The sequence below is a fragment of the Pteronotus mesoamericanus genome, unplaced genomic scaffold, assembly GCF_021234165.1.
Source record: "Pteronotus mesoamericanus isolate MK-2021 breed Mesoamerican mustached bat unplaced genomic scaffold, CSHL_Meso_final contig_33, whole genome shotgun sequence".
Lineage (NCBI taxonomy): Eukaryota > Metazoa > Chordata > Mammalia > Chiroptera > Mormoopidae > Pteronotus > Pteronotus mesoamericanus.
This window is the reverse complement of record NW_026555135.1, coordinates 5,328,769-5,355,922: the sequence shown is the minus strand read 5'-3', so window position 1 is coordinate 5,355,922 and position 27,154 is coordinate 5,328,769. Positions and strand designations below refer to the sequence as shown.

General features: G+C 49.7%; 1 protein-coding gene across 2 annotated transcripts; it reads right to left on the bottom strand.

Annotated features, from left to right (window-relative positions):
• Positions 1-661: 661 nt before the first annotated feature.
• USP35 (ubiquitin specific peptidase 35) lies at positions 662-25,765 on the bottom strand. 2 transcript variants are annotated; one of them, XM_054576164.1, is made up of 11 exons: positions 25,093-25,765; positions 23,830-23,962; positions 21,614-21,743; positions 21,118-21,219; positions 19,363-19,521; positions 11,478-11,671; positions 4,690-4,783; positions 3,582-3,688; positions 2,589-3,084; positions 1,761-2,531; positions 662-829 (listed from the first exon to the last, which is right to left on the bottom strand). In XM_054576164.1, exons 1-11 carry the CDS (start codon positions 25,763-25,765, stop codon positions 662-664), a joined length of 3,027 nt encoding a protein of 1,008 aa, XP_054432139.1. The 2 variants fall into 2 exon arrangements, with proteins under 2 accessions (XP_054432139.1, XP_054432138.1); XM_054576163.1 differs by having other exon boundaries at positions 1,761-3,084.
• Positions 25,766-27,154: the final 1,389 nt, after the last annotated feature.

Sequence of the window (27,154 nt, the reverse complement as noted above, 5' to 3'; positions counted from 1 at the left end):
GGGCAGACAGTCTCTGATGCTGTGCCAGGCTGCTTCCCACCTACACTCCTCTCAGAAGGACAAAGAGAGCAGGAACCCGCACGTTACCTTGGAAACCCCCTCTGAGGAGCAAGGCAGCCCCAGGCATGACAGGCGCCCCCCCCCCTCTGTGTGCAAGGGCGTGGCTCCCGCTCTGCTTTTTACACCATAGAGCAACAAGATTGTCTCAAAGGAGCTGGAAGGGCAATGCTACTTGATGGCAAAACATGAGAGCTGTGACGTTCTGCCCTGCAGGTAGTCTGCAGGGGACAAGGCTACAGTGTCCATCTAAGGTGCTTCAAGTTGACCAGGACACTTGGTAAAATCCTAATGGGACCGATCCCAGTGTCTGGGCCTGAGGCCAAGTTTACGGGGCTTGGCTCTCGCCTCTACATCCGAGCCTCTGTGTACCCTTCAGGCTGAGGGCCAGTATCCCAGAAGCTCCCCCTCCACCCTTCTTGCCCTCAGAAGGGCCTGCCTTTAGGATTGGACCGGCCTCCACAGCCTCCCTCACAGCCTACCTGGCAGAGCACCTCTGTCTGGGACCTAGGCCCCCACCTGGCTCCCAAAGGACAGGGGTCAAGGCCTCCCCTGAGGCTGTGGCTGGGGCACCCCCACAGGCAGGAACAGGGAAGGGTTCACATTAGAAGACCAGTCTGTGGAAGTCTCCGCCATTGCCACCAGCAGCGTTGCAGCCCCCGGGAGAGCCTTCGTCCTCATCCTTGTCCTCATCAAAGCCTCTCCCCCAGTGCGGGGACGCAGGGAGTGCAGAGATGTAGGCCGCCCTGCTCCGTGCCTCCTTCTCCTGCTCCTGGAACACAGATGGAGGTGGGGCGGGGGGGGGGGGGCTTAAAATCCAGGCTCCGAGGCAGGGCCCTCCCTTCATTCCCTCCCCCAACACCATCCAACATAGCACTTCCGAGTGTCCTGTAAGGTCCCCAGGGCCAGGCACAGAGGAGCCACAGCTTCTGCCCTAGAGGCATTCCAGCTCAGACGGAAGACAGGTGGGACGGATCCGTCCTTCCATCCTATTGTCTAGGCTTCAAAATCATTCTTCCTTCTCCCAGTAAAAACCCAGCCCTTCAGAGGAAAGGCACTCATTCATATTAGACTGTGATAGCCAATAAGGGCTTGATGTGGCCCCAGGAAGCAGGAGGTCCAGGGACTTCAAGGCTCATGTCGCACCACATAGGGACCTTCCCGAGGACTTCCTGGCGCCAGCCCCGGAGACCCCACCCCAGGTGCCGCCTTCCCCACAGGGACACCGACTCCAGGTGCTGCTGTTCATAGGTCCTGGCATGACCACTGCAGCTGTTTGTGGCCACTGTCCCTCTCACTGGTCAGCCCTTGTTCCAGTTGCTAAGTATTTTGACACCACCCTTGACACTAAAGGCTCGAGTCAAAGGCACAATGACAGAGGAGGCTCACTGGGTAGGGAGGTCCCCTGGATGCCCCAGAGGCACTCTGGACCTGTTCGTGCGACTCCACTCACAGAACCCCACTCTGCTCCTTCAGCGCACTTACAAAAACTGAATAAAAATTGACACTTATTCAATGTCTGATCCTTCGAAGTGAGGGGCTGTATCTTTTGGTCCACCAATATACCCCAGCATGAAGCGATAAACACATGGACGAAAGAAAAAAGGAAGAGACTCAGGAGCAGTAGCATCTCTGAGCCAGGGTAGCATTAGGAAGCTCTCCACCCAGGAGCTCAGACCAGGGGTCCCAACAGGTCTGCTCACCTGCAGGAAAAGGATGTTGTCTTTGGAAATGGCTTCCATCAAGTCTTTGTGGAGGGTGGGCTCTGTCCGGATTCTCGGGGAAGCCAGCACAGCCTCAGGTCCCTCCCCAGGCCGCTGCCGGTAAAAGAGCACATAGGCTGTGTCCTTGGGGAAAAAGGAAGTGACGTTGCTGACAGACTCGAAGGAGGAGAAGGACACCCTGGTGTCATTGAACAGGTACCACTGGTGCTCAGGCTCGGGCCTGTCGGCCGTTCCCGGCGAAGGGGCCGGGCGGGCAGTGCCCTCGCGGGCATAGCAGTAGTAGTGACCACTCTCCGAGGACACTCCGGAGTGCACCACGACACTGCAGAGGTCGTAGGCCTGGGCCTGGCCCCCGGCCAGCGGCAGGCGGAGCAGCAGGGGAATGGCAACGTCGTCCAGGATCTTGCGGCGCCGCATGGTGCGCAGGTCGAAGGAGAAGCGCAGCAGGGTCAGGATGAGGTAGCGTGGGCCCTGGCTCAGCTCCACCACTTTCTCGGCCTCCTGCAGCGAGGCGCACGACTCGCAATAGTAGCGGTTCTCTGCCGTCAGCCTCTCAGGGGACAGGAAGTAGTTGACCAGGTCCAGGACAGAGCGGGAGCCCTCCCCAGAGGGGGTGGCCCTGTGGGTACCTGGGCCCAGGCTGTCCTTCTCCTTGTCCTTATCCTTGCCTTCCTCCTTCTCCACCTTCTCCTCCTCTACTTCTTTCTCCTTCTCCCCTTCCTTCTTCTCTCTGGTCCCTTCTTCCTCCTCCTCTCTGGTCCCTTCTTCTTCCTTCTCTCTGGTCCCTTCTTCCTCTTTCTCTCTGGCCCCTTCCTCCTCCTCCTCCTTTCCTCTCTCCTCCTTTGATTCCTCCTCCTTCCCCACCTCCTCCTCCTCCTGACCGCTCTGCCCCCCAGGTCCCTGGGGGCCCGGACCTTCAATGTCTAGGACGGCTGGGGGGACATCCCCTGTGATGCAGTGTTTCCTCTGCCTCCGAGGACCCGCCCTGCTTTGGACGGGGGCCGGGGATGGTGAGGGGGGCTCCGGGGCTCCCACACCCTCGGCAGGGAGCATCACTGAGCCCAGGCGGCGGCGGCGACAGCGCTCGGGTGGGGGAAAGGCGAGAGAGAGGTCCGTGAAGGCCTCCTCCCTGGAGGAGACGTTGAGGCAGCTGAGACAGCGTATCCGAGTCACGATCTTGCCTCCGAACATCTTCTCCACAGAGGTGGAACTTGGGCCCGGGGGCTCCTCAGGCGGGGACGGCGAGCTGGACTGCTTGAGCTTCTGGCAGATCCTGGTCCCCGTTTTCTCCTCCTCATGAAGCCTGAAGCAGGGGGCACAGAGGCTTTGTACATACATGGATGCATTTCCAGTGCGCTGGCCTGATTCATGCCATCGACCTCACTCAGCTGGCCACACGATCAGACACATACACATGCAGGAGTCTGCACAGGGAATACACGTACCTGTGCAAATAGCATCCATGCCCTCACAAGCCAAGCACACACGCTACACATTTACTGCATCCAGGCACACAAACCTGCTACATACCTATCTATGTGCACGTGCCCCCAGACCTGTGACAAAAACACACATGCACACTCGGGCAAGCGCAGCACGGTGTCCTGCAACATACTTACCACGCCCGGGTCATGGTGCAGGTCGGCTTCGCCCAAACCTCCCTCACACCCAGCCCCGCCCCCGCGCTCACCGCACACTTCTCCAGACCTTCCACAAGGGCAATGTCGCGTCCCCACCTCAAGCTAAGGGGGGAAACAGCATGGAGGGGCGGGGCTCTCCCCCGGGCCTGGCCTCCCTTACCGATCCAGCAGGTACTTGAGGTACTCAGAGCAGTCCTGCTGGGTGCCAGGGCTGAACCAGGGTGTCCAGGAGGCGGAAAGGAAGTTCTCTGGAGAAATGGCAGGCCGCTAGGACCAAGGCACGGGAAAGAAGGGTCAGGGGCAGGAGCCTGCTCGCCAACCAGCTCCGCAGCATGCTGGGCCTGAGAGTCCACCTGGGGACTCTGTGCCCCAAACTTTCCAGCCTCCTCACTGAAGTCCCCTCTTCCTAGTCATCCCTGACCATCCCACCCCACCAAGCCCACGCAGCCTATGAGCAGGGAGCGCATCAGGTTCACAGAGATGAACAATCCTCTAGGCATCGGCTCTTCCCTGACACACCTCATACTCTCTCCAGGCCCCTGCTCACTGCTGTCCTCTCTGCCTAATACGCCCTTCTCCCCTGTCCAAAGCTTGGCTGCAGTCCAAGTCTCAGATGCACCTGTTCCACAATGTCACCTGTTCTGCGATGTCTTCCCAAGGGCCCCTCCCCCATCATAACCAACCTCTCCCTTCTGCATGTGCACGGCACACCACATTTCCTTCAGTCCAAGGATTACCACTGTTATCTACAGGTTCGTCTCTCCCCTGCACCCGCCCCCCGCCCCGACTATGAGCTCCGTGAGGGAGGCATTGTTGCTGACTCATCTCCATGCCCCGACACGGGGCCTTGCATAATGCCTGGCCAAGGCCTTTAGGTTCCATGAGGCCAGAGACAGTGGGCAAAGCAAATATGGTCCTCAGGGTACCTAGCAATGTGAGTGCTTAAAAATGGCAGCAGATGAACAATGCAACACCTGAAGCAGTGGACCGAATCACGGATGGGAGAGTGCACGGCTGGGCGGATGCGCTAGTGGGCGGCACGGCACAGAAGGGGCTTAAGGAGGCACCCCTGTCAGGTGACAGTACTGAATCATCCCCATGGGCTTTGGCCATGAACCCACGCTAGCCCAGACCGGGGCTCTTCCACCAGCAAGAGGGAGCCGCTAGCCAGATACAGGCAGGACGTGGGGAAGGGAAGGGCATCAGACCAAAGCCTCCTCTCTCCATCACGCCTCTCTGCATCACGCCCCAACTCCCCCTGCACTCACCTGGCTGTGCTCCAGGAAGGCGAAGAGCCACTGCAGCTTGGTCATCAGGGGCTGTGAGTTGTTCTCAGTCAAACGGAGCACACAGTGTCTGAAGCTTCAAAACACAGCAGGAGCACCAGAGTGAGCCAAGGGTACCCAAGGGGCCTATACCTGCCCACACCGCAAGCAACCCAGAGCCACCAGGCTTAAAGGCAGAAGAGACACCTGCAGCTTAAGTCTGGGCCAGGGACAGGAGAGGAGCAGCAGGTGAGCAACTCGGCTTGGATAATGAGGTGACCCCTAATGTCCCTTCCACTTCTGACATCCCATGACTCCAAGATTCAAAGATTCAAATGTCCTAGATCCTATGGCCCAAGGTTCTAAGGCTGGACCTCTCCGGGATGCTCCAGAGTGCATGCCAACCCCGTCACCTGCCCCGCTACCCCGGGAAACGGTGTTCACGCCCACTGAGAGCAGCCGACCTTGCTCCGACCTCGGCCCTCGAAGTCTGCTCTTATAAACTCCTGCTGAAGCCCCTGCCACTGTCCCTGAGCCCACTCCAAGGTGTTCCCCTGCCTTTAAATGAGCGACGCTGAGAAGAGGGCTCTGTAAGGGGACACTGGCTCCAAGGGACAGAGGTCTGATCCCATAAGAGATGGGAAGGAGCCCCTCCTGACACCCACATTCCCTGTGACAGTCAGGTTCCCAGGTGCCAGCTTAGGTCATGTTCTCACAAGGAGCTCTTGGCACACAGATCAGACCTGGCCGCGCTGTGTAGAGCAGAGCCACCGAAGCACGCTCCGCGCAGCCGTCTGCAACAAGGCAAGTCCAGAAATCGAGCACTTAGAAACTTGTGATTTGACATTGCTGAGACCATTCAAGCACAGGACCATTTTTCTAAGCCATTTTATTGTATTTTGCAAAAGTGATGGTCTGCAGAGCCTGGAAATTTTTAAAAATAAACAAAACTAGTTCTTCAGCAGGCAGTTTGAGAAGCACAGCAGCGGCCCATTAGCAAGTCCAAGAGATCCAACCTCCTCCTGCTGGACCCAAAGCTCAGAGAGAGCAAACTAATTTCAGGTCATACCACAAGCCCAAAGCAAAGCTCACTTACACTGTTGGTTTTATTAAAGATGTCTAAGTGTGGTCTTAGCAAAAGAATATTTGAATTCATCAGTGGAACAGAATAGAGACCCCAGAAATAGACTCACATAAATATAGTAAACTGAACACTGACAAAGGAGCAAAGGAAACACAACGGAGCCGAGACCGTCTAGTCAACAAATGGTACTGGAACAGCTGGACATCCACATGCAAAAAAATTAATCGAGACACAAAACCTTACACCCATCACAAAAATAAACTCAAAATGGATCATAGAGCTAAACAGAAAACAAAACTATAAAAATTCTAGAATAAAACACAGGAAAAATCCTGGATATGCTGATATCCAAAAAACCTTGGATATGCTGATGCCCTTTTAGGTTCAACAGAAATGATACACGGCAGAAATAACTGAAAAGCCGAATTTTATTAAAAACTTCTGCTCTGTGAAAGACAACACCAAGAGAATCAGGAGACAAGCCAGAGACTGGGAGAAAATACTTGCAAAAGACTCATCTGATAAAGGATGCTATCCAAAATGTACAAAGAACTCTTAAAATTCAACAATAAGGAAAAAAAAACAGTTTAAAAATGAAATGGGGGGAGCTAAACATCTTCACAGACATCTGACCAAAGAAAATACACAGATAGCAAAGAAGTACATGGAACGATACTCCACCATCATGTGTCTCAGCGAAATGCAAATGAAAATAATGAGATACATCTATTAGAATGATCAAAACCCAGAACACTGACAACGACAAATGCTGGGAAGGATGTGGAGCACCAGGAACTCTCATTCATTGCTATTGGGAATGCAAAATGGTGCACCTACTTTGGAAGTCAGTTAGGCAGTTTCTCACAAACTTTGAGAATGTTCTGGAGAACAACCCAAAGACTAGCTAAGCTAAGAACTCCTACAGCTAAGGATAGAAAGAAAAAGCCACGATGAGACTGGTAGAAGGGGTGGAGATACAGAATGGGCTATATACCATCATGGGCTTAACCACAAATGGGAGAGAGATCTCAGCAGTGCAGCGCCCCCCGGAGGAGTGAGGGGTCCCAGAGCCACAGCAGCCTCCCCAGCCCAGGGTTCCAATGCCAGGAACAGAAGTCCCCATAACTTCTGGCTGGGATTCCAGCAGCCCCAGCAGGGATGGGGAATCCCAGGCATCCGTAAAGGGCCTGTGCATGAACTTGGTCACTCACAGACTCACTCACTCTGAGCTCCAGTGCTGGGGCCACAGCTCGGAAAGTGTCACGGGTTTACGGGGAGGAGCTGAATTGACTAACTTCAGGTGGAGGACTGGAGCAGCTGGGGTGAGGGCAGCTCCCTGGGGTCAAAAGTGCCAGCAGATGCCACTGTTCCTTTGTTGAGCCCTGGCAGGCACAGGCGGGCACCGAACCTGAGCTCTCCATTAGCTTGGCTAATACAATCTGCCGTGCCTCACAATTCCCTGAGACGCTGCCTCACCCAACTCAAACGCCCCACCTCAACCTCTTCCGGCAGCTTCTCCATACAAATGGCCTGTCTCCACTCACACTGCAGACTTTCCTAAAATATCTCTAAGGTCCACAGATTCCTAACAAGCAGCATCTGACCTCCATGTGCCACATACCTCTTGCTAAGTGGCCCCAAATCCAGCAGTAGTGGCAGCCAGCCTCAGTTCAGAGCTCAGCTTCCCAGAGGCACCACCAACCTCGGCACAGGCAGCAACGAGCTGCTGGTCACTTTGTAGCTCCTACCAGGTGGCTCTGGACCAGGCACAAGGAGTAGCTGAACTTGGCCTGTACCAAAGCCCCTCCCAAGAGGTCCCAAAACCAACATACCGAGTGGCTGGCTTCAGACCACACCAGAGCACCACTAATGCGAACCCCACTCCCTGGGGTCAGCCCCTGCACAACAGCTCGTCCGCTGTAGTCACACCATTCCTCACAGCCAGTCAGCCTGAGGGTAAATCCCTCCCACTGACCAGCCAACGGCAGTCAAGACTCAGCTACAACAGAAGGGCACACACCACCAACACAATGGATACGCCTGGAGCACCCCAGCACAGGTGAGCAGGGAGACTGCGCCACAGAGCCCCACAGGACACCTACTGTACAAGTCCACTCTGCCATGACCAGGAGATGTAGCAGATCTACCTCATACAGAGACACAGAGCACAGGGAGTCCATCAAAATTAGGAGACAAAGAAACATCCCCAAAGAAAGAACAGAATAAAACTGCAGAAGAAGAACTAAACAAAATGGAGACAAGCAATCTACCAGATACAGAGTTCAAACGCTGATTATAAGATGCTCAATGAACTCAGGGGAAGAGTAAATGAACTCATTGAGAACTTTAACAAAGAGAGATAGGAAATAAAAATGAATATAGAAAACATTAAAAAGAATCTGCCAGAAAGGAAGAATAACTGAAATGAAGAATACATTAGAGGGAACTGACAGTAGATTAGCTTACTATTGCAAAAAAACAAGAACAACAATGACACACAGTAGATTAGCTGACACAGAGGATCGAATCAGAGATTTGGAAGACAAGAGAATAGAAAACCCCCCAATCAGAACAGCAAAATGAAAAATGTATTTTAAAAAAAATAAGGATATCTCTGGGTACTTATCAAACGTAACAACATTCACACAATAGGGGCATCAGAAAAAGAGAGAGCAAAGGACTGAAAACCTGGACACAAGTCCAGGAAGCACAGAGTCCCAAATAAGAGAAACCCAAAAAGGCCCACACCGAGACACATCATAATTAAAATGTCAAAGGTTAAAAACAAAGACAGAATCATAAAAACAGCAAGAGAAAAGCAGTTAGTTCCCTGTAAGGGAGCTCCCATAAGACTTCCAGCTGATTTCTCAACAAGGTCTGTGCAGGACAGAAGGTGCTGGTACAAAATATTCAAAGTGATGAAAAGCAAGGATCTACAACCAAGATTACTTTACCCAGCAAGGCAATCATTTAAAATTTAAGGAGAAATAGAGAGCTTCCCAGACAGGAAAAAGCTACAGGAGTTTATTGCCACCAAACCAATATTATAAAAAAATGTTAAAGGGACTTCTTCAACAAGAAAGAAAATATAAAAAGATCAAAAGCATGAATAATAAAGGCAATAATTACATACTTATCAATATTACTTCAAGTGTAAACAGACTAAATGTTCCAATCAAAAGACATAGTGTGGCTGAATGGATAAAAATACAAGACACATACATATGCTGCCTTCAAGAGACCCACTTCAGACTGAAAGACACACACAGCCTGAAAGTAAAGGAATGCAAAAGCATATTTCACACAAATGGAAACGCACACACAAAAAAAGCTGGGGTAGCAATACTTATATCATACAAAAGACTTTAAAACAAGGGCTATAACAAAAGACAAAAAATAACATTTCATCATGATAAAGGGATCAATCCAATAAAAGTATATAATCCCTGTAAACATTTACACACCCAACATAAAAGCACTTCAATATATAAAGTAATACATTAAATAAAAAGACCATATACCATGATCATGGGATTTATTCCTGGGATGAAAGGGTGGTTTGATATTCACAAATCAGTTAACATGATACACCACAGAAACAAAATGAAGGATAAAAACCATATGATCATATCAACAGAGGCTGAAAAAGCATCTGACAAAATCCAGCCCCCATTTATGATAAAAATGCACAGCAACGTGGAAATAGGGGGAGGGTACCTCAACATAGTAACAGCTGCATATGACAAAACCACAGCTAACATTATACTCAACAGGAAAAAACTGAAAGCATTTTCCCTAAGATCATGAACAAGAAAAGGATGTCCATTTTCACCACTTTTATTCAACATACTATTGGAAGTCCCAGTCACAATAATCAGGCAAGGAAAAGAAATGAAGGCATCCAAATTGGAAAAGAAGATGTAAAAGTGTCATTATTAGCAGATGACATACTACATAGAGCCCCCTAAAGACTCCACCAAAAGAAACTATTAGAGCTGACATATGAATTCAGTAAAGTAGGAGGATAAAAAAATTAATATTCAGAAATCAGGTGCATTTTAATACACCAATGACAAACTATCAGAAAGAAATTAAAAAACAATCCCATTTACAACTGCATTAAAAAACAAATAAAATACCTAGGAGTAAATTTAAACAAGGATGTAAAAGATCTGTACTTGGAAAATGATGACATTAAAGAAACTGAAAATACGAATAAATGGAAGAATATACTGTGCTCATAAAGAAAAAGAATTAACATTGTTAAAATGTCCATATTACCCAATGCAATCTACAGATTTGATAAAATCCCTATCAAAATTCCAATGGCATTTCTCACAGAAAAAGAAAAAACAATCCTAAAGCTTGCATGAAAATACAAAATACCCTGAATAGACAAAGCAATCCCGAGAAAGAAGAACAAAGCTGGAGGCATTATGCTTCCTGACTTTAAACTATATTACAGAGCTAGAGTAATCAAAATAGTATGTTAGTAGCATGAAAATATACACACAGATCAATGAAACAGAATGGTGCGCCCAGAAAAAAAGCCATTCATATATGGTCAATTACTACACAACAAAAGTGCCAAGAATATTCGATGGAGAAAGGGCGTTCACTATGGAAAACAGTGTGGAGGTTCCTCAAAAAGTTAAAAATGTAATTACTATATGACCCAGCAAATCTACTTCAAAAGAATAAAAAGCAGCATCCAAAATAAATATTTGTACACCCATGTTCATAGCATCGTTATTCACAACAGCTAAAACATGGAAGGAACCCAAGTGTGATCAAGTGTAACTGACCAATGAACAGATTACCAAAATGTGGGTTATACATACAATACACTATCATTCATCCTTTAAAAGGAAAGAAATTCTTCGATATGCTACCGTACGGCTGGACCTTGAAGACATCTGCTAAGTGAACTATCCCAATCACAAAAAGATAAATACTGTATAATTCTGCTAATATGAGGTACTTAGAATAGAGACAAAAATCAGTGACAGAAAAATATAATGGTGGCTGGGGGGAGGGGAAAATGGCAATATGGGAAGTTGTTGTTTAATAGGCACAAAGTTTCAGATTTTACAAAATGAAGAGACTTACGGGGTGAATGGTGGTGATGGCTGCACAATGTGAATGCACTTAATACCACTGCACTTAAAAATGTTTAAGATGGTAAATTTTTCGTTCTGTGCATTTTAACACACACACCAGAAAAGGAAAAGCAGGTCTACTTCTGTGGCTGAAACCCTGAGTGATTTTTAAGTAAGCCATAAGCTGGACAGGTAGCCATTGACAACAAAGATTTTGTTTGTTTTCAGAAAGGCGGGGGGTGGGGGGAGGAGCCTCTCATCCCAGGGCGAGGGGCAGTTCTACTCTGGGAGACACAATCCACCCATGGAGTCTAGGTGGGAAGCCAGGGATGCCCACCCACCCAGAGCGGACCCCTTCCCACCTCAGCCCAGTCCCTGGAGCCCCATCGCCAGTTCCTACCCAGTTTCAACCTCCTGCTTGGCAGTGGCCTGGAGACCTCTGGGTCCCTCGCCTGTCCTTCCTGTACCCGCAGCCCTCAGGGAATAATGCCAACCATGCAAAGCAGGATTCACCTCCTCCAACCCCCATCCTCACCCTTATCTTCACACACCAGGGAGCCCAAATGAGAGAGGCAGGGACAGACAGGGAATTCAAAAGCAGCACCTACTCAGAAGCCATGAACAAGGCCTGAAGGATACTGTTCACATAGCACGTGTTGCCCAGATTGATTAAACCAATCTTGCCCGTGTCTGACTTGGCCATCAGCCGGGGGAAGAAGCCAGCCAGCTCGCTCTTCTGCGAGGTCCAGGCATCCTGCCCCAGCAGCTGCTTGATGCGGTCCTCATTGGGAACATGAAGGTCCTGAGGAGGGAACAAGCCAGCAGGAGAGTGAGCACCAGGGTCAGCAAGAAAAATGTCACCTCCTCTGGGGAGCCTTCTTGGACTACAGCCTACCCCACACTCATGCAAGCACACTGCCCACAAATGTTCTAGAGATGTGTGTGAATAGCCTCCTGCTTTCAAACGTACCCTTCTGACATAGGAGCCTTCTACATGACCTTTCATGTCACAACTGCCTTAAGAAGGTGGTAAAATCCCCATTTAATAAATGAAAAACCTAGGACTCAGATAAAGCATTTCCCAGGGACATACAGACAGTACGTGAAGAATCTGTACGTTCTGAGAAGAGCCCAGGGCATAAGAGGCTCTGAGCAATGACAACATTGGCCCACAGGTCCGGCGCTGTCAGAATCTCAGTCCTAGTCCTGACTCTTGTCCTCACTAGCACTAGTGGTCAGTGAGCCTCTCTCAGTCAATTAACCTCCTTGGGCCTCAGTTTCCTCATATGTCCAATGAGGACACTCCTGCCTGATGTTAGGGGGGCACTGTAGAGTGTCACGGGACTCGCACGCAGGACACTCCTGCTTCACCAATCGCTTCTAGGTTTTGCAGGGTCAGCTTTTCTGGAGTAGTCACCCCCTGGAACTCGGTCCTACAGTCAGGACGGTGAAAGTACCCCGGGAGCCTGAGGTATGGGCCCTTGGTCACGGGCTCGGGGACTAGCAAGCTTTCCCACTCATCATCCTTTTCACATTCAACAGATGCAACTAAAAGAAAACATTGCCAAGCGCTGGTCCTATTGTAAAGAAAGATACCTAAGCATAACGTAGAGTTGCTCAGTAAATGTAAGTGACATTCATAATAGTTCCACTAGCACTGCTCTTATTTCTAGATCCCGAGCACAGTCCCTAGATTTGTTCAGGGCTCCAGAGCTTCACACCAGCTTAGCACCAAAGCACTTGTCTGCCGAGCACACTCCTCCGGCCACCGCAGAAGTCTGGCTCAGGCAGGGCTTCAGTACGTCTGCTGTCATTTGTCAGGATCACTTATCAGACAGTTTATCGGATTAGTCAGTCACCTCTCCCGGATAATAAAAAATGCAGGAACTGCCAGTGGTGAAATAAAGAGATATGGGCTCCTTACGGTCTCTCTTAGTCCATTCTTCTTCCTTCCTATTAGCCCTTATCCACTCCCCATTCCACACACAATGCAAACAAGTAGGGACAAAAAAGCAGCTAGAACTCCAAACATGCACTTGCACTTGCACACAGAAGATGCAATAATATCCACACTGGAACATAAACATCAAATATCACCTTCCCAAGGAAGGTAATTTTGTCTTCTTAGGAAAATAAAATAAAAACTTCCAAATAACTCTTTTTTAAAAAGATTTTATTACACTTATTTATTTTTAGAGAGAAGGGAAGGGAGGGAGAAAGAGAAGGAGAGAAACATCGATATGTGGTTGCCTCATGCACACCCCCTACTGGGGACCTGGCCTGCAACCCAGGCATCTGCCCGGACTGGGAATCAAACCAGTGACCCATTGGTTCTCAGGCCAGCGCTCAATCCACTGAGGCACACCAGCCGGGGCTCCAAATAACTCTTAAGCTCCTAATGTTTACATACGATGTCTCCCTTCACAAGGACCACAGCTCCCAGAGAAACTGCCATAACCTGATACAACCGTCTATGTGAGAGAACTTTCCAGAATTTACTTATAAAGGAGCCAAGATACAAAGAAGGATGTGCTCAGAGAACACATGCGAAAGAAAGAATATGTAAACTTACAGCCTGGAGATTTTATTAGTACAAACTGACTTGTACCAAGGGGCACTCAGCCAAAGCCGCGGGACAAAAGTAGCACATCTTCCTGGAGCTACAGCCTCTAATATTCAAGGAAGAAACAGCTTTATATTAAAACAAAAGTAATTATGAAATACTTACTTGAATCTTTGAAATAAAATGAGGTTTCTAGAGAAACTCTGAGCTTGTGTCAGCTGCTTGGGGTGGGCCCCCTCCTCTGACATCAAGCACTTCAGTGGAAACGTTCAGTGGAATCAGCTAGATTAGGCAGGCACACTCCGCCTGGTTTTCTAGGCCCTTGCCCTGCTGACCTTACTGCTCTGCACCACACCCCCCCCACACACCTTTCCCTCTCCCAGTCCCCATCTTTAATGGTATAACCCCTGTCCTCTCTCTGTAAGGGTTTCCAGGATCTTCTCAAATGGAGTCCCCACTCTCTCTATAGCTGTCTTATAAAGTCTACCTCCCTGTACCTGGCAGCCTCGCCCTGTGCCCCGGAGCAGACCAGAGCCCCTAGTGCGCACAGCCTGGGTTTCCCTCAGCACCCAGTGCACGGCCTGCTCCCTCCTCCCAGGTCACACCTCCATGACAGCAGTCTTCACACTACAGTCACGCTCACTCACTCACAGTTACTGGGCACAGAGATCAATGTGGCATGTATCCGTGCCCGCCAGAAGCTCACAGTCTGACAGGAAATAGTACCAGTCACTTCTAGTAAGTGGAAGTCCTGTCTCGTCTGCTCACCTATCTCCAGTGACAGGGAGCTCACAGCCTGCAAAGCAGCCCCTTCTTTTGTAGGGGAGCTCCATTAAACTTTCTCATGTTGTTGAAAAAAACTGAGAAGATCCAAGAAAACGCAGGAGGTTTTGTAGATTGTATCTACCAACTATCACTCATTGTGGATTGTTTCCTTGGATGTTTTGTAATTTTTGAATTATAAACTCATCTTCAGAAGAATCTTATCTTTGTGGTTTGAAAGCAGTTTCTTTTGTTTCAACAAGGCAACCCTGGGTATTACAAGTTTATGACTACTGTTAATATTAGTGACTGAGCTTAGGGGTCCCACAGTCTGAAAATGCTATGAATTTGAACCCTTAAGATGACATGAGGGCAGGCCGCTAATTGCAAGTTTCTTCTTTTTAATTAATTTATTTTTTTCTTTTTTTAATTTATAAATCATGTTTACTCTATTACAGTTGTCTCAATTTTTACCCATTTACCCACCTCCACCCATCCCACCCCACTCCCCACTCCCACAGTCAGTTCCCCCTCTGTTGTCCGTGTCCATGGGTCATTCATACATGTTCTTTGTCTAGTCCCTTCCCCTTCTTTCCACCATTGTCCTCTTTCCCCATCCCCTCTGGTCACTTTCAGTCTGCTCCATGTTTCTGTGCCTGTCGTTTATTTTGTTTGTTAGTTTATTTTGTTGAATAGAGTCCACTTATAGGTGAGATCATATGGTATTTGTCTTTCATCAACTGGCTTATTTCACTTCGCTTAATATTCTCCAGTTCCATCCATGTTGTCACAAAAGACAGGAGTTCCATCTCTCTCTCTTTTTTTCTTTCTTTCTTTTTTTCTTTCTTTCTTTCTTAAATGCAGATTGATTTTATTTATTTTTTTGGATGTCAAAGTTAATTATAAAATATTTAAAAAAATTAAAACCATTATAAACTCTCAGCAATTAAACCAACATGACATCATCACAGAAATAATCAAGTAGATCAATGAAATATAAGGAGCATTCTAGAGACAAACATATATATCTAACAATATATGATTAAGTTGATATTTCAAATCAATGGGTAAAATAGGGCTTATTCAACAAATAAGGTGCATGGACCACTATTACTTGAAATAGAACAAATATAGAGCCCTATTTCACATATTATACAAGAAATATTCAGGTGAGTTAAAAATCAATATGTAGAATCTAAGGAGTTTTAGAAGAAAATAGAACTAATATTTTTCCTGACCTGAAGTAAAATATTCAAACCCAGAAGTTATAAATATTAACAATATGACTACATTAAACATTTAACTATATAGTAATATACATGTAAAAAAGTTAAAGGACAAGGATTAGAATAGAAAAGTATTTGCAACACATCTAAAACATGGTAAAGAGGGTTTTTTTTTGGGGGGGGAGTTCTACAAACCTTTAATCAATAAATGGATAAAGAAAACCAAAAAGTCATTTAAAACTTTAAAAAAAAATAGAAATAGGCAAGAAATATACTAAAACAGGTTTAGTTTCAACAAACACTAAAGGAACAATTAAAATAACATCATTGTCACAATCAGATTAATGAATATTAAAAATATTGGTAATATCAAGTATTCGCAACTCTGAAAGGAACTGGATAATCATAGAACTTGTTCTTCATCTTAAAGCAGTCCCTTTAGCATATTTTGCAGTGCTGGTTTGGTGGAGGTGTAGTCTTTTAGCCTTCTTTTGTCTGGGAAACTCCTTATTTCACCTTCCATTTTAATTGAGAGCCTTGCTGGGTAGAGCAGTCTTGGTTGCAGGCCTTTGCTTTTCATGACTTGGAATATTTCTTGCCACTCCCTTCTGGCTTGCACTGTTTCTGTTGAGAAGTCAGATGCTAGCCATACCGGGACTCCCTAATATGTTACTACCTCTTTCTCCCTTGCTTGCTTTAGGATTCTGTTTGCCTTTGATATTTGCTATTTTAATGATGTGTCTTGGAGTGGGCCTCATTGGGTTCCTCTTGAATGGGACCCTCTGTGCTTCCTGGACTTGTGTGACTTTTTCTCTCCTCCAATGAGGGAAGTTTTCCATCGTTACTTTTTCAGACAGGTTCTCTATCCCTTGCCCCTCTTCTTCTCCTTCTGGTATCCCTATTACATGGGTATTATTACGTTTCAGTTTGTCCTGCATTTCCCTCAACGCCTCTTCACTCTTTTTGAGTCTTTTTTCATTTTCTTGCTCTTTCTGGGAGTTTTTTTCTACCTTGTCCTCCAGCTCACTGATTTGGTCCTCAGCTTCATCAAACCTGCTTTTGATTCCTTCTACTGTGTTCCTCAATTCATAAATTGTATTCTTCATTTCCTCTTGTCTCTTATTGATCGCTTCTACGTCCTTTTTCATGCTGATATAGTTTGCAGTAAGTTCCTCGTAGTTTTCCTGTAGTTTTTGGTAATTCTCTCTGAGCTCACTGAGCTCATTGAGCTTCCTTAGAACCGTTGTTTGGAACTCAATATCTGATAGTTTACTTGCCTCTATTTCATTTAGTTCTTTTTCTGGGGATTGCTCCTTTTGCTTCGAGTTGGGCGTATTTCTTTGTCTTCCCATTATTTGTGAGACTCTTCTCTTTTGCTTCTGATTCTTAAGTTGACCTGTCTTGCTTTCCTGACTTTGTGGTGTGAACTTCTAAGGTTGGAGACCACTGTTTTTACTTTCTAGATCTGCCTCTGATGATGTCAGACGTTGACCCTGTCTGACCTTAGACAGTCTGTTTGAGACTTCCAAGAATCTACTGTTTGTGGCTGTCTCCTTCAGCTGTTAATCCATTCACTCTGCACTCAGCAGGCCGCCTTAGACAGCTCAGTGCTGGGCGGAGTCCCTCCTGGGGGCAGGGTCATTGGGTCCACTCACGCTGCTGCCCTATGGGGGAGGAGTCCGCACTGGGATCTCGCTGGCTACTCTCTCTGTTCTCTCCCCAAAACCTCCATCCCCAGTCTCTCAAGTGTCGCCAGACATCTCTGTGCCCCTTTTAGCCGAGATCTACTGTCTGTGGCTGCCACTCTGCACTCAGCAGGCAGCTTAGACAGCACAAGGCAAGGTGGAATCCCACCTGGTGGCAGGGCTATTTGGTCCTTTGATGCTGGTGCTGCTCAGGGGGAGTGCTCTCTTCCTGAGCAAAATGGCTGCTGCCGCATGGGGGGTGAGTCAGCACCGAGATCCCACTGGCTACTCTCACAGTTCTCTCCCCAAAGCCTCCTTCCCCAGTCTCTCCTCAGGCGTCTCTAGCCAACTCTGCCCCTGCCTTTGCTGGAGCTCAGGGTAAGTGGCTGCAAATAAAAATTTATGCGTTGGCCCTTTAAACAGTTCTTTGCATCTCCAGCCGCCTGTCTCTGGCAGAGAGCAACCCTGCCACTTTTCGTGGCTGGCTGTCTTCTGTACACCTTTTGGGCTCTGGTGCTGTGGGCTGGAGATCTCTGCTTATGGTTTAGACCCCACTCTTCTCAGGGGGATCCAAAAGGCCATTTCAATATCCTTCTGGTGCAGCTGCTCGTGGGCACCCCGCCCGCCTTCTCAGGTCTTTACTGCACTCCTTGCCAGTTAAATTGCACTAAAGCTGATTCTTCTGTCTCTGAGGTTACAAGTCTCCTCTCTCACCACTGTTCAGTTGTTTGTTCCAGGTGATTTCCCCACAATTGAGTTGTAATTCCAGGTTGGTCCCGGGAGGAGTTCAGTGTGACTTCCACTCACTCCTCTGCCACCTTGATTCTCCCACAAGTTTCTTTTTTTCCAATGCAGAGTCCAGACCAAGCAGGAATGTTTCCTTGACATCCATTTGGGACCATATGTATATTTTCTCAAGATCAGCTCTTGTTAGGAGTAACACCTTTCTCGGGTCCTGGCTTATGTGGGCCTCTTAGCGCTAACTCCCCACGAGGGGCAGACCCTGAGCCTCACCTCCAGTCCCCATTGGCTCAAACCCCTTGGTGACTGATGGCCACCTCAACTTCCCTCCCTCCCCTTCCCAGGGCAAAAAGAGCATCATCTCTCACCATTCTGGAATTCAGTTTTCTCTTTCTTTTTGGCCCCTGGAGATTCCCCCTTACTTTCTTGCAAGTTCAACTTTGTACTTAAAAAAAAATTTGTTACATTTTAACAAGCCTTTCTAGGTGTTTTGTAGTGGGACACTTTTCAGTTTATCTCTCAGCCAGGCTACAGAAAGGGCCACCTCCTGCCTAGACATCTTTCACCCGCACGTGAACCTTCCCTCTGTAGGAGGCAGCCCAGTCCTGGCTGTGTCTCTCACTACCTCCATGACTTTGCACAAGTCACCAAACCTCTCCAAACCTCATTTTCCTCATCTATGAAACAATTAACTATAGTACGTGCTTGACAGACTTCTCATGAGCATTAGAAGAGAAAAGACATGGGGAAACACTGTCCAACGTGGCACTATCTACAGATGTTAGTTACTGTCCTAGCAACCCAGCCAGCCCAGTTCAGCAGCTCTTTTTTCCCTAACTGGAGCTCTTTCCCTCCTCCAGTTTCTCACTGCTCCTGGCTGACCCTCAGGGGTGTTTCATAAGATGTTTAGATCAAAGTTATTTTATAGAAGTTTGTCACCCGCCCCAAGGCTGAAGTCTCCACAACGGAGGTGACTCATGGCTGTGTCCCCAGTTTCTAGCCTGCGCCTAGCACAGAGTAGGGTATCAGTAAAGTCACGTGAACAATTGTAACCAACACCTGCTCTGGAGTGCTCAACATCTGGTGCGGAGACAGACACACAGACATACAGTGACAATGTGTGACAGATGGATACCCCCGGGCTGGGAGAGCCCAGAGAGATCCTGACCCAGAGAGGTGGGGGCTAACCTCAGGAAGGTATTGAGAGTTATCCGGGAAGGCTTCCTGAGGGAGGCTAATAATTAAGCAGAGCCTTACAGGATGTGTAGGAGCTCGCCAGGAAGAACAAGGAAGGGTTTAAAGTTAGAGAGAATGGCATATGAAAAGGCTCAGAGCAATCATGAGACAGGCTGGCTCACCTGGGGAACGGCAGATGGCTCAGTGTGCCTGAAGCAGCACAGGATGGGCCGGGGCAGGTGATGGGACTGCCACCAACCTGTAGTATGACCCTGAGCAAGGCCCAGACTGTCACTTCTGTCAGCGTGGAGCAAGGGAGCACTGGGGCACTGTCACTCACCTTGACGGCCTCCATGACGGGCTCATACAGGTCTGGGAATCCCGGGAACCGGAACACCATGCAGTGGACCAGCTCTGCCAGCTGCTCCAGGCAGCTGGTCCCCGAGTTGGAGTCCTCCTTGAGCAGAGAGGCCACCATGGGGGGGATGTGAGGGAGGAGCTGTGAGAGCAGAGCGGGGTTAGGCTCAGCACCGGTTTCACGCCTGAGACAGGGGATGCCGGGCACTGCTGAACACGCCCAGAGCCTGGGGCAGGAGATGTGCCCACCCAACCACGACCCCCTTCCCCCACACAGGGCTCTGAGCTCTGCAGGCAGGTGACTCTCCTTACAAGATCTGTGACCCTGGACACCCTGCCTCAGTCTTTTCTCCCATAAAGTGGGATTAATAATTCCCTCCTCATAGTTGAGGGGAGGCCTGAGCCCAACCAAGCCCTCGCTGTTTTAAGCCTCAGCCTAATGACCTGCCAGGAGGCCTGAGTGACCAGGGCTCCTCTGCCCACCCAGGAGTGATGCCAGCTGGTGGGCGGACCTGACAGGGCATGAGCAGCCTCCTCTGGGGACAGACACCATCATCTTTCACCAAACATACACATTGAGCTTTATCTTCACAATAGTTTTATGTGGCAGTGATTATCATCCCCACTGTCCAGGTGAAGAAGGTGAGGTTAGAGAGGTGATACAATGTGCCGAGGATATCACCACGGGCAATGGGAAAAGCTGCTGTCTGAATCAGGTCTGTCTGAATCCAAAACCCAAGTCTCTCTTCTGTGCTATGGGGCGTTAAGCGCCATACCCGAGGCAGGGCTGCCCCAGAACGCCCCAGGGCGGACAGAGTCAGGTCACAGGAGCTGGGCGCGGGCAGCCCAGGAAAAGGGTGAAAGGAGGCCAACATCTGTCCAGTTCCCTTGTATGCAGCAGGCTTGACAAATGTCACCTCACCTAACCCTCTCCCACCATCCTAGGGGTTTACCTCTGCTCAGGCTGAGAGGTATGTCCCTGGCCCAAGGTCACCGCCTCTGGCAAAGTTGCAGAGCTGAGGCTCAGCCCCAAGCACCCCAGTTCCTGGTTCTGTGCTTCTCCCTCCACAGCAGACAGGGAGGCAGGAAGTTTCTGCACTGACTGGGGGCCCTCAGAATCTACGGTCCCATCTGCAGGTCCACAGGAGGCAGGCAGGAGGGAGGCAGGCGGCCCGCGGGCCCACAGGCTGTCCTTCCCGAGCGAGAGCCTGGGAGCGAGCAGAAAGGGCCCCAAGCTGGAGGCCAGGCCCCCTGGTGCTGGCAGACAGCAGGGCACAGGAAGGGCACTGGGTCAGGAGTCACACCAGCCTGGCTAGACTCCTCCCCATGCCGCTCACCAGCTGTTGTCTGGGCAGGGACTGACACCCTCTCTGAACTTCAGTTTCCTCACCTGGAAAGTAGGGAAAATGACAGGACCTTCTTGAGGCTGTTCTGGGAGGTGAGTGAGTGCACATATGGGATGCCTGTAGCTCTGTAACTGGCACACAGCTGTTACCCAGGGAACAGTAGCTGTCATCATTCCAGGCTTGTCACTCTCCTACAGGCCCATGGGGAGGCAATCCAAATTCTGTGGCCTCACTTCCCTTTCTGTAAATTGGGGTCTCAAGTATCCTCCAGTCCTAATACCCAAGGTTTCAAAGACTTGGACTTTAAGCTCTGACCCCTTAACCCTGAACAGAGACACCCTGTCTGGCCTCCAGCCCGACTGGTAGGGGACACAGCGGGGACGGGCCCTTACCAGGTGGAAGGCCTCATGGGAATGCTGGAAGGTCAGCAGCATGTACTTGAGGACAGACAAGGCAGCTCCCCGGACGATGGGGTACAGGAGTTTGGAGAAAACCTGGAAGACAGTCCCTCGTCAGGAGGCCTCCAGGCCTGGGCCACCCAAGACTGAGGGGGATCAGAGACACTGGACCTGACGCAGCAGACCCGGGCCAGAGCGAGAACACAGAGGCGCTCACAGGCCTGGGCACACGGACAGACGGTGACATGGACAGCAAGCTAGATATCTGATGGATGGATGGACAGACACACCAAAAATAACATATATATGCTTGAATGAGTGATCAGAGGAAAGAAGGGGGAACCCTGAGGCTCAGAGAGGGGCAGTGAATTGTCCCAGGTCACAGGCAGTGTGGGCGAGAGCCCCGGTGCCCTGCCTCTTAGACCTGCACCGTCGCTGGCCGGGGAGGAGCGGGAGGACACAGCAGGGGCCAGGCCTGGGGCCCACCAACCTTCTCGATTTTGGCGAGTGAAACCTCAATCAAGATGCTGAACTTCTTAACAGCGGCCAAGCCCTTCAGCAGTGCAATGATCCACTTGTCAATGTTCTTCCCCAGGGGCCAGGACACCCAGTCGATCATCCTGGTGAGGATAATGACAGTGACATAGGGGCCAGGGAGGCCCAAATGCCTGGGCGGGCGGTGGCAGCCCAGGAACTAACCATAATGTCCTGCGGCTCCACGATGACTCGCCCTTCACAGGGCAGTCCTGGGGCATGTGGGATGAACGAGCAAATGAGCCGAGCACAGGCAGCTGGCGGAAACTGGGACTCCCGGCCCAGCAGGAGGGGAGCCTGGCCCCCTCAGCACCCCAAACTTCACCCCCACACACGCTGGGCTGCAGAGGAAAAACAGGGTTTTCGACTGCCTCTGCCTGGACCCTGGGGCCCAAGAGCAGGAAGAGCTCTGACCCCAGGGCCAGAAGCTCTGGCCCCAGCAAACCGTGTCTTGTGAACTGGAGCAAGTCATTTACTCTCTCAGCCTCAGTTTCTTCCTCTGTAAAATGGGGGCAATGCCTACTAACAACAGGGTTGCTATATGGATTAAAAGAGGTTATAGTGAACACTTACGTAGTCTTACTCTGCACCAGGCACTCCTCTATCAGCCCATCTGACCCCCACAACGTGCTAATACCTGTGCACACTGAGCATGAAGCTACCACCTAGTAAGTGCCCAGGAAAATGTCACAATTGTTATTTTTATACTCAAGTAGACTGCACTATTGGGTTAGCCAAAAAGTTCGTTTGTTTTTTTCTGTAAGGTGGGTCTAGGAGCACTTAGTTGTCTTTAATTTCATTCGAAACAATTTTATTGGATTGTGACAGTTATCATATCAGGGTGCATTTGAAAAATACCTATCAGAATAGATGAATTTTTGTATAGCCATTTTAATATTGAAGATGGAAGAAAATATGCAACATTTTCAGCATATTATGCTTTATTATTTCACAAATGGAAAAACACAACTGAATGCAAAAAAAGATTTCTGCAGTGTATGAAGAATTTGCTGTGACTGATCAAATGTGTCAAAAGTGGTTTGCAAAGTTTTGTGCGGGGGATTCTTGCTGGTCAATGCTTCATGGTTGAGCAGACCAGTTGAAGTTGACAGTGATCAAATCAAGACATTAATTGAGAACAATAAACATTCTACCACGCAGGAGATAGCCGACATACTCAAAATATTCAAATCAATAAAGTTATTGGTAAAAATAAAAAATGTATCTTTTATTTTACGGAAAAAACTAAATGGACTTTTTGGCCAACCCATTATAAAGAGGTAGAACAATGTGAAAACAAAGTAACAGTAACTACAATAATAACAGCTTTCAGGAACTTTACATGTATTTTGTGATTTTTATCTAATTTAATCCTCAAAACAACCTTATAAGAGGGATTTGGTTATACTATAATTTATAGATGAGAAAGCTGGAACATAGAGGAGTTGAGTAACTTGCCCAAAGTCACACAGGCAAGAGGTGCTAGAGCCAGGATTTGAACTCAGGCCCCTTACCTCTAGCACTCACACTCTTACCCACTAAAGACAAGGAATCCAGGAAGGCCCAATGGAGACAGTGGGTCTATACACAAGTATGGAAGAAATGGCAGGATGAGACATGCCAGATGAATGGGGTCTGCAGAGCCACAGGTCTGCAGGCAGGAGGTTAGGTGGCATTTTCTGGGGTCACTGGATCAGCAGGTATGTCTAAGTCACAGGTGTGATGATGTTCAAATAAGGTGAGGGATGTGCAAGAACTCTGAGTGAGCTGAAAAGCACCGCAACTCCATTTATCATACTGGCCAAACTCAGAAAACACTTAGTAAAAGTAATTCCTTTCACTTAATATGACCCCATGGAAGCCTGACAACTTCTTATACCACCACCCACATCTGCTATTACAGAAGGGGAAACTGAGTCTCAGAGAGATCACTGACCTATCCAGGGCCTTAGAGCTAGTACCCAGCTTGGGAGCATCCGTAGGGCAGGACCCTCTGTGCCTCCCACATCTGGCCCTGGGCTGGGCACGAAGCAGGGCTCAAGGAAATATGGATGAATCAGCAAGCAGGAGGGCCTGGGCCCCTAAACATTAAATCTGGCCCAGCAATCCCACCCAGGGGAGGGGGCTTCTGGGAAGGAGAGAGATCTGACCAATACTGTGTCTGCAGCCCACCTGCTGATGGCAGTCAGCATCTGAGAGTCTGTCACACTGTCGTCATTGCTGAGGTTCCGGATGACACCATCCATGAGCTCCAGTGGGAGGTGCTGGACCACGCTGGCCAGGGCACTGGACGGTGGCTCCTCCTCTGGAACAGGGGGCTGGGCTTAGTTTAGCAAGGCTGGTGTGTCCCTCATGTCCCCCCTCACCCCATGCTCTCATGCTGCCAAGGAACTAAGCTAGGCCTCTTCAAAGAGCACATCCAGGCCACCTCCTCAGCATCACAGCCCTGATTCAGTCTTAACTCATTCACTTATCAGACCTTCACTGGCCCTTCTCTAGGTCCAGCCCCGGGCTAGGAACACACACTTGCGCACGTGCACAGACACACACACACACACACACAGCAATGACCCCCATCTGCAGGTGTACAGGCAAGGCCTTTAGGAAAGGCTAAGATTGGAGTTGGCAAAAGCAGGAAAGAGGCCCATACAGACTTGGGGGCAGGGAATACATTCCAGGTCGACCCACACAGACAAAGGTCTAGAGGTGAGAAAGAACATTTAGTTATCAAAATTTGTTGTCCAATTATATAAAGACCCAGGTCCTTACACACCCAGCCTTGGTTCTTCCTGCTGCCAAGTCCATTACCTTCCTTTCCCCTAAACAGCCCTATTGGCAGGGAAGGCACAGATCTTATTTCAGGCATTTCTGCTATAATCCAAGTTCCAGCTCTCAATGGAGGACCAAGATTTTACATTTCAGAGTTGACACCTACAGGCTACAACTGTGTTTCCAGACCTTCCCTCTGCCTGCCCAGAGCACCTTGCCCCTGCTGCTGCCCACCTCACCAAGATGTGGCTCAAAGGTCACCAATTCTAGGAAACCCACGTGACCCCAAGGGCATGATGTCCTCCCTCCTGTTGTCTCACTCAGGCCCAAGGTCCTTCTCTGGCCAGATTAATCTGGGTTTGTCCTTTTCCCACACCAGGCAGCCTGTTCCTCCCTGTGCACCAACACGCCGCAGGACAGGACTCACAACAGGTGCTCCGCATACGCTTGCTTAACTAAATAACAGGTGCTCCACATACGCTTGCTAACTAAATAGTGGAACACCACTCGTCCCACCTGTGCATTCACCCTTGACACATATATATCACACCGCACGTGGGCAGGCCAAGCACAATATGTACGGTCGGCCAGCTGCGCTGGCGCACACCCAGAACCTTGATACACGAGCTCCCTCCCGCCCCAACCCCAGCTTAGGCGCACACGCACCTGTGCAGGAGATGACGGCGAACAGCTCCTTGAGACAGGGCAGGATGGCGGCCGGCTGCGCGCGCCACAGCTGGGCCAGGAGTCCGCTCACCTGCTGAGCCTGCTCCAGGAACTCCACGGCACCCTCCTCGCCCTCGGCCGGGCAGCGAAAGCGACCGAGGCAGCGCACCAGCTGCTGGCAGAAGAGCAGGCGGTGCGGGCCGTCGGGCACACAGCGCGGATGCCGCACCAACAGCCGGGCCACCTGTGCGCAGGCCGCGGGCCCCGGGCGCTCGCACACGGTGCGCAACACCTCGCGCCTCAGCAGCGCGAACACCTCTTCGGCCGCAGGCCCGTCGGGCAAGAGCTGCAGGCCGAGCTGCACGCAGGCGAGCGCGCGGGGGCCAGGTGGGCCGGCGCCACCCTGCAGCAGGCGCAGCACACGGCGCGCGCTGAAGAACTCGGCGAAGACGTCTGGGTGGTGGCGGCCGGCTACGTGCAGCAGCTGGCAGCCCACGCGGCGCGGCAGCTCGTCGGCGCCACCCACGTACAGGCGTGCGCCCAGCGCCAGCAGGGCCAGACACTGCTCCCGCTCCAGGGGTTGCCGTGCCGCTTCCAACACGCGCCGCACCAGTCCTTGTTTCACGCTAGCCGGGTACGACGACGTCACCACCGCCTCAAGGATCTTGTCCATGGCGGCAGCCTGCGGGGTACAGGGCGCAGGTCACACTCAGCCCGACAGGATTGATTCCCCATGTGGTTCCCGGCGTACTGAGACCTGGGGCGAACATCTCTGGATCGCAGTTTCCTAATCGGGGAGGTGGAGCACTGATACCAACCTCACTTGAAGGTGTTTTGATGAAATAAAGCACTGTGCCTGGCATATACTAAGCCCCAGTGAGTTATAGTTACTGCTGGTGAGCGTGTCTAATCTCACAAAGGTAACACCTGAGCTCTCCCCGCCTTTACACTGTTTTCAATCAACTTGCACTGGCCTCTTCCTCCATTATAGCTGGGTTCCCACAGTGCCGGAGTTGTAGGTCCAAATCCCTTCCACTGAAGCAGCGTCTGATTTCTGTGCTCCAGGACTGCACGCCCGGGGCCCTGCCTGCCTGCCCAGCCTCAGCCCACACTAGCCTCTTGGGTCACTGTGCTCATCCTTCCCCTCCTTGCTTGGCTCACCCCACAAGCCGCAGCTCAAACTCACTTCCTTGAGGAACCCATGCCTGACCTTCCCATCTGGGTCGGACACCACTGTCAATTTCAGAGCACTCTGTTCACTTTTATAGAACTTATCGTAATTACTTGACTGAAGTCAGCCTGGGCATGCCTTGTTGGGGGTTTTTTTTGTTTTGTTGGGTTTTTTTTTTTTTAACACTTCATTTATTTATTTTTAGAGAGGGGAAGGGAGGGAGAGAGGGAAACATCCATGTGTGATTGCATCTTGTGCCCCCCTGCTAGGGACCTGGCCTGCAACCCAGGCATGTCCCCTGATTGGGAATCGAACCGGCAATCCTTTGGTTGGCAGGCCAGTGCTCAATCCACTAAGCCACACCAGCTAGGACTAGGTATACCTTGTATTATTGTGCTTCACTTCATTGCACTTCACAGATGTTCTGTTTTTTATAAATTGAAAGCAAGACTGTTCACCAGCAAAAAGATTACAACTCACTTTATTGCAGCGGTCTGGAGCCAAACCCACATCTCCAAGATATGCCTGTAGATTGCTGAGGGCAGGAGCCATGTCAGGTTTTGTTCGCATGGTATCCCCAACACCTATCCCAGTGCCTGGCACACAATAGGCATTTGTTGTGTGAGCAAAAGCAGAATACAGCATGAGTTACTGCTATATTACTGAGCCATAACAGCCCTTCCCTCTGCCATTCCCCTCCATGTGGACTGTGTTTTAGAAGTCTTCATCCCATTGATGTACTTTGACTCCTGAATCTCATGCAGGTCACATAGGTAACAGTTTACTCTCATAATATCTAAATTTCAGCTCCAAGAAGGCAGGGCTATTTCTTCTTTGTATAATCCCACTCTAGACAGGATCTGATGATATAAGGCTCAGTACACAGTAGGT

Excerpts from the sequence above, each read along its gene's own strand:
- USP35 (XM_054576163.1), bottom strand. The coding sequence starts at position 25,765 with ATGGACAAGATCCTTGAGGCGGTGGTGACGTCGTCGTACCCGGCTAGC. Across the intron at positions 21,744-23,829 it reads ATGCTGACTGCCATCAGCAG|GATGATCGACTGGGTGTCCT; the intron begins GTGGGCTGCAGA and ends TATCCTCACCAG. Across the intron at positions 830-1,760 it reads ACAACATCCTTTTCCTGCAG|GAGCAGGAGAAGGAGGCACG; the intron begins GTGAGCAGACCT and ends TCTGTGTTCCAG.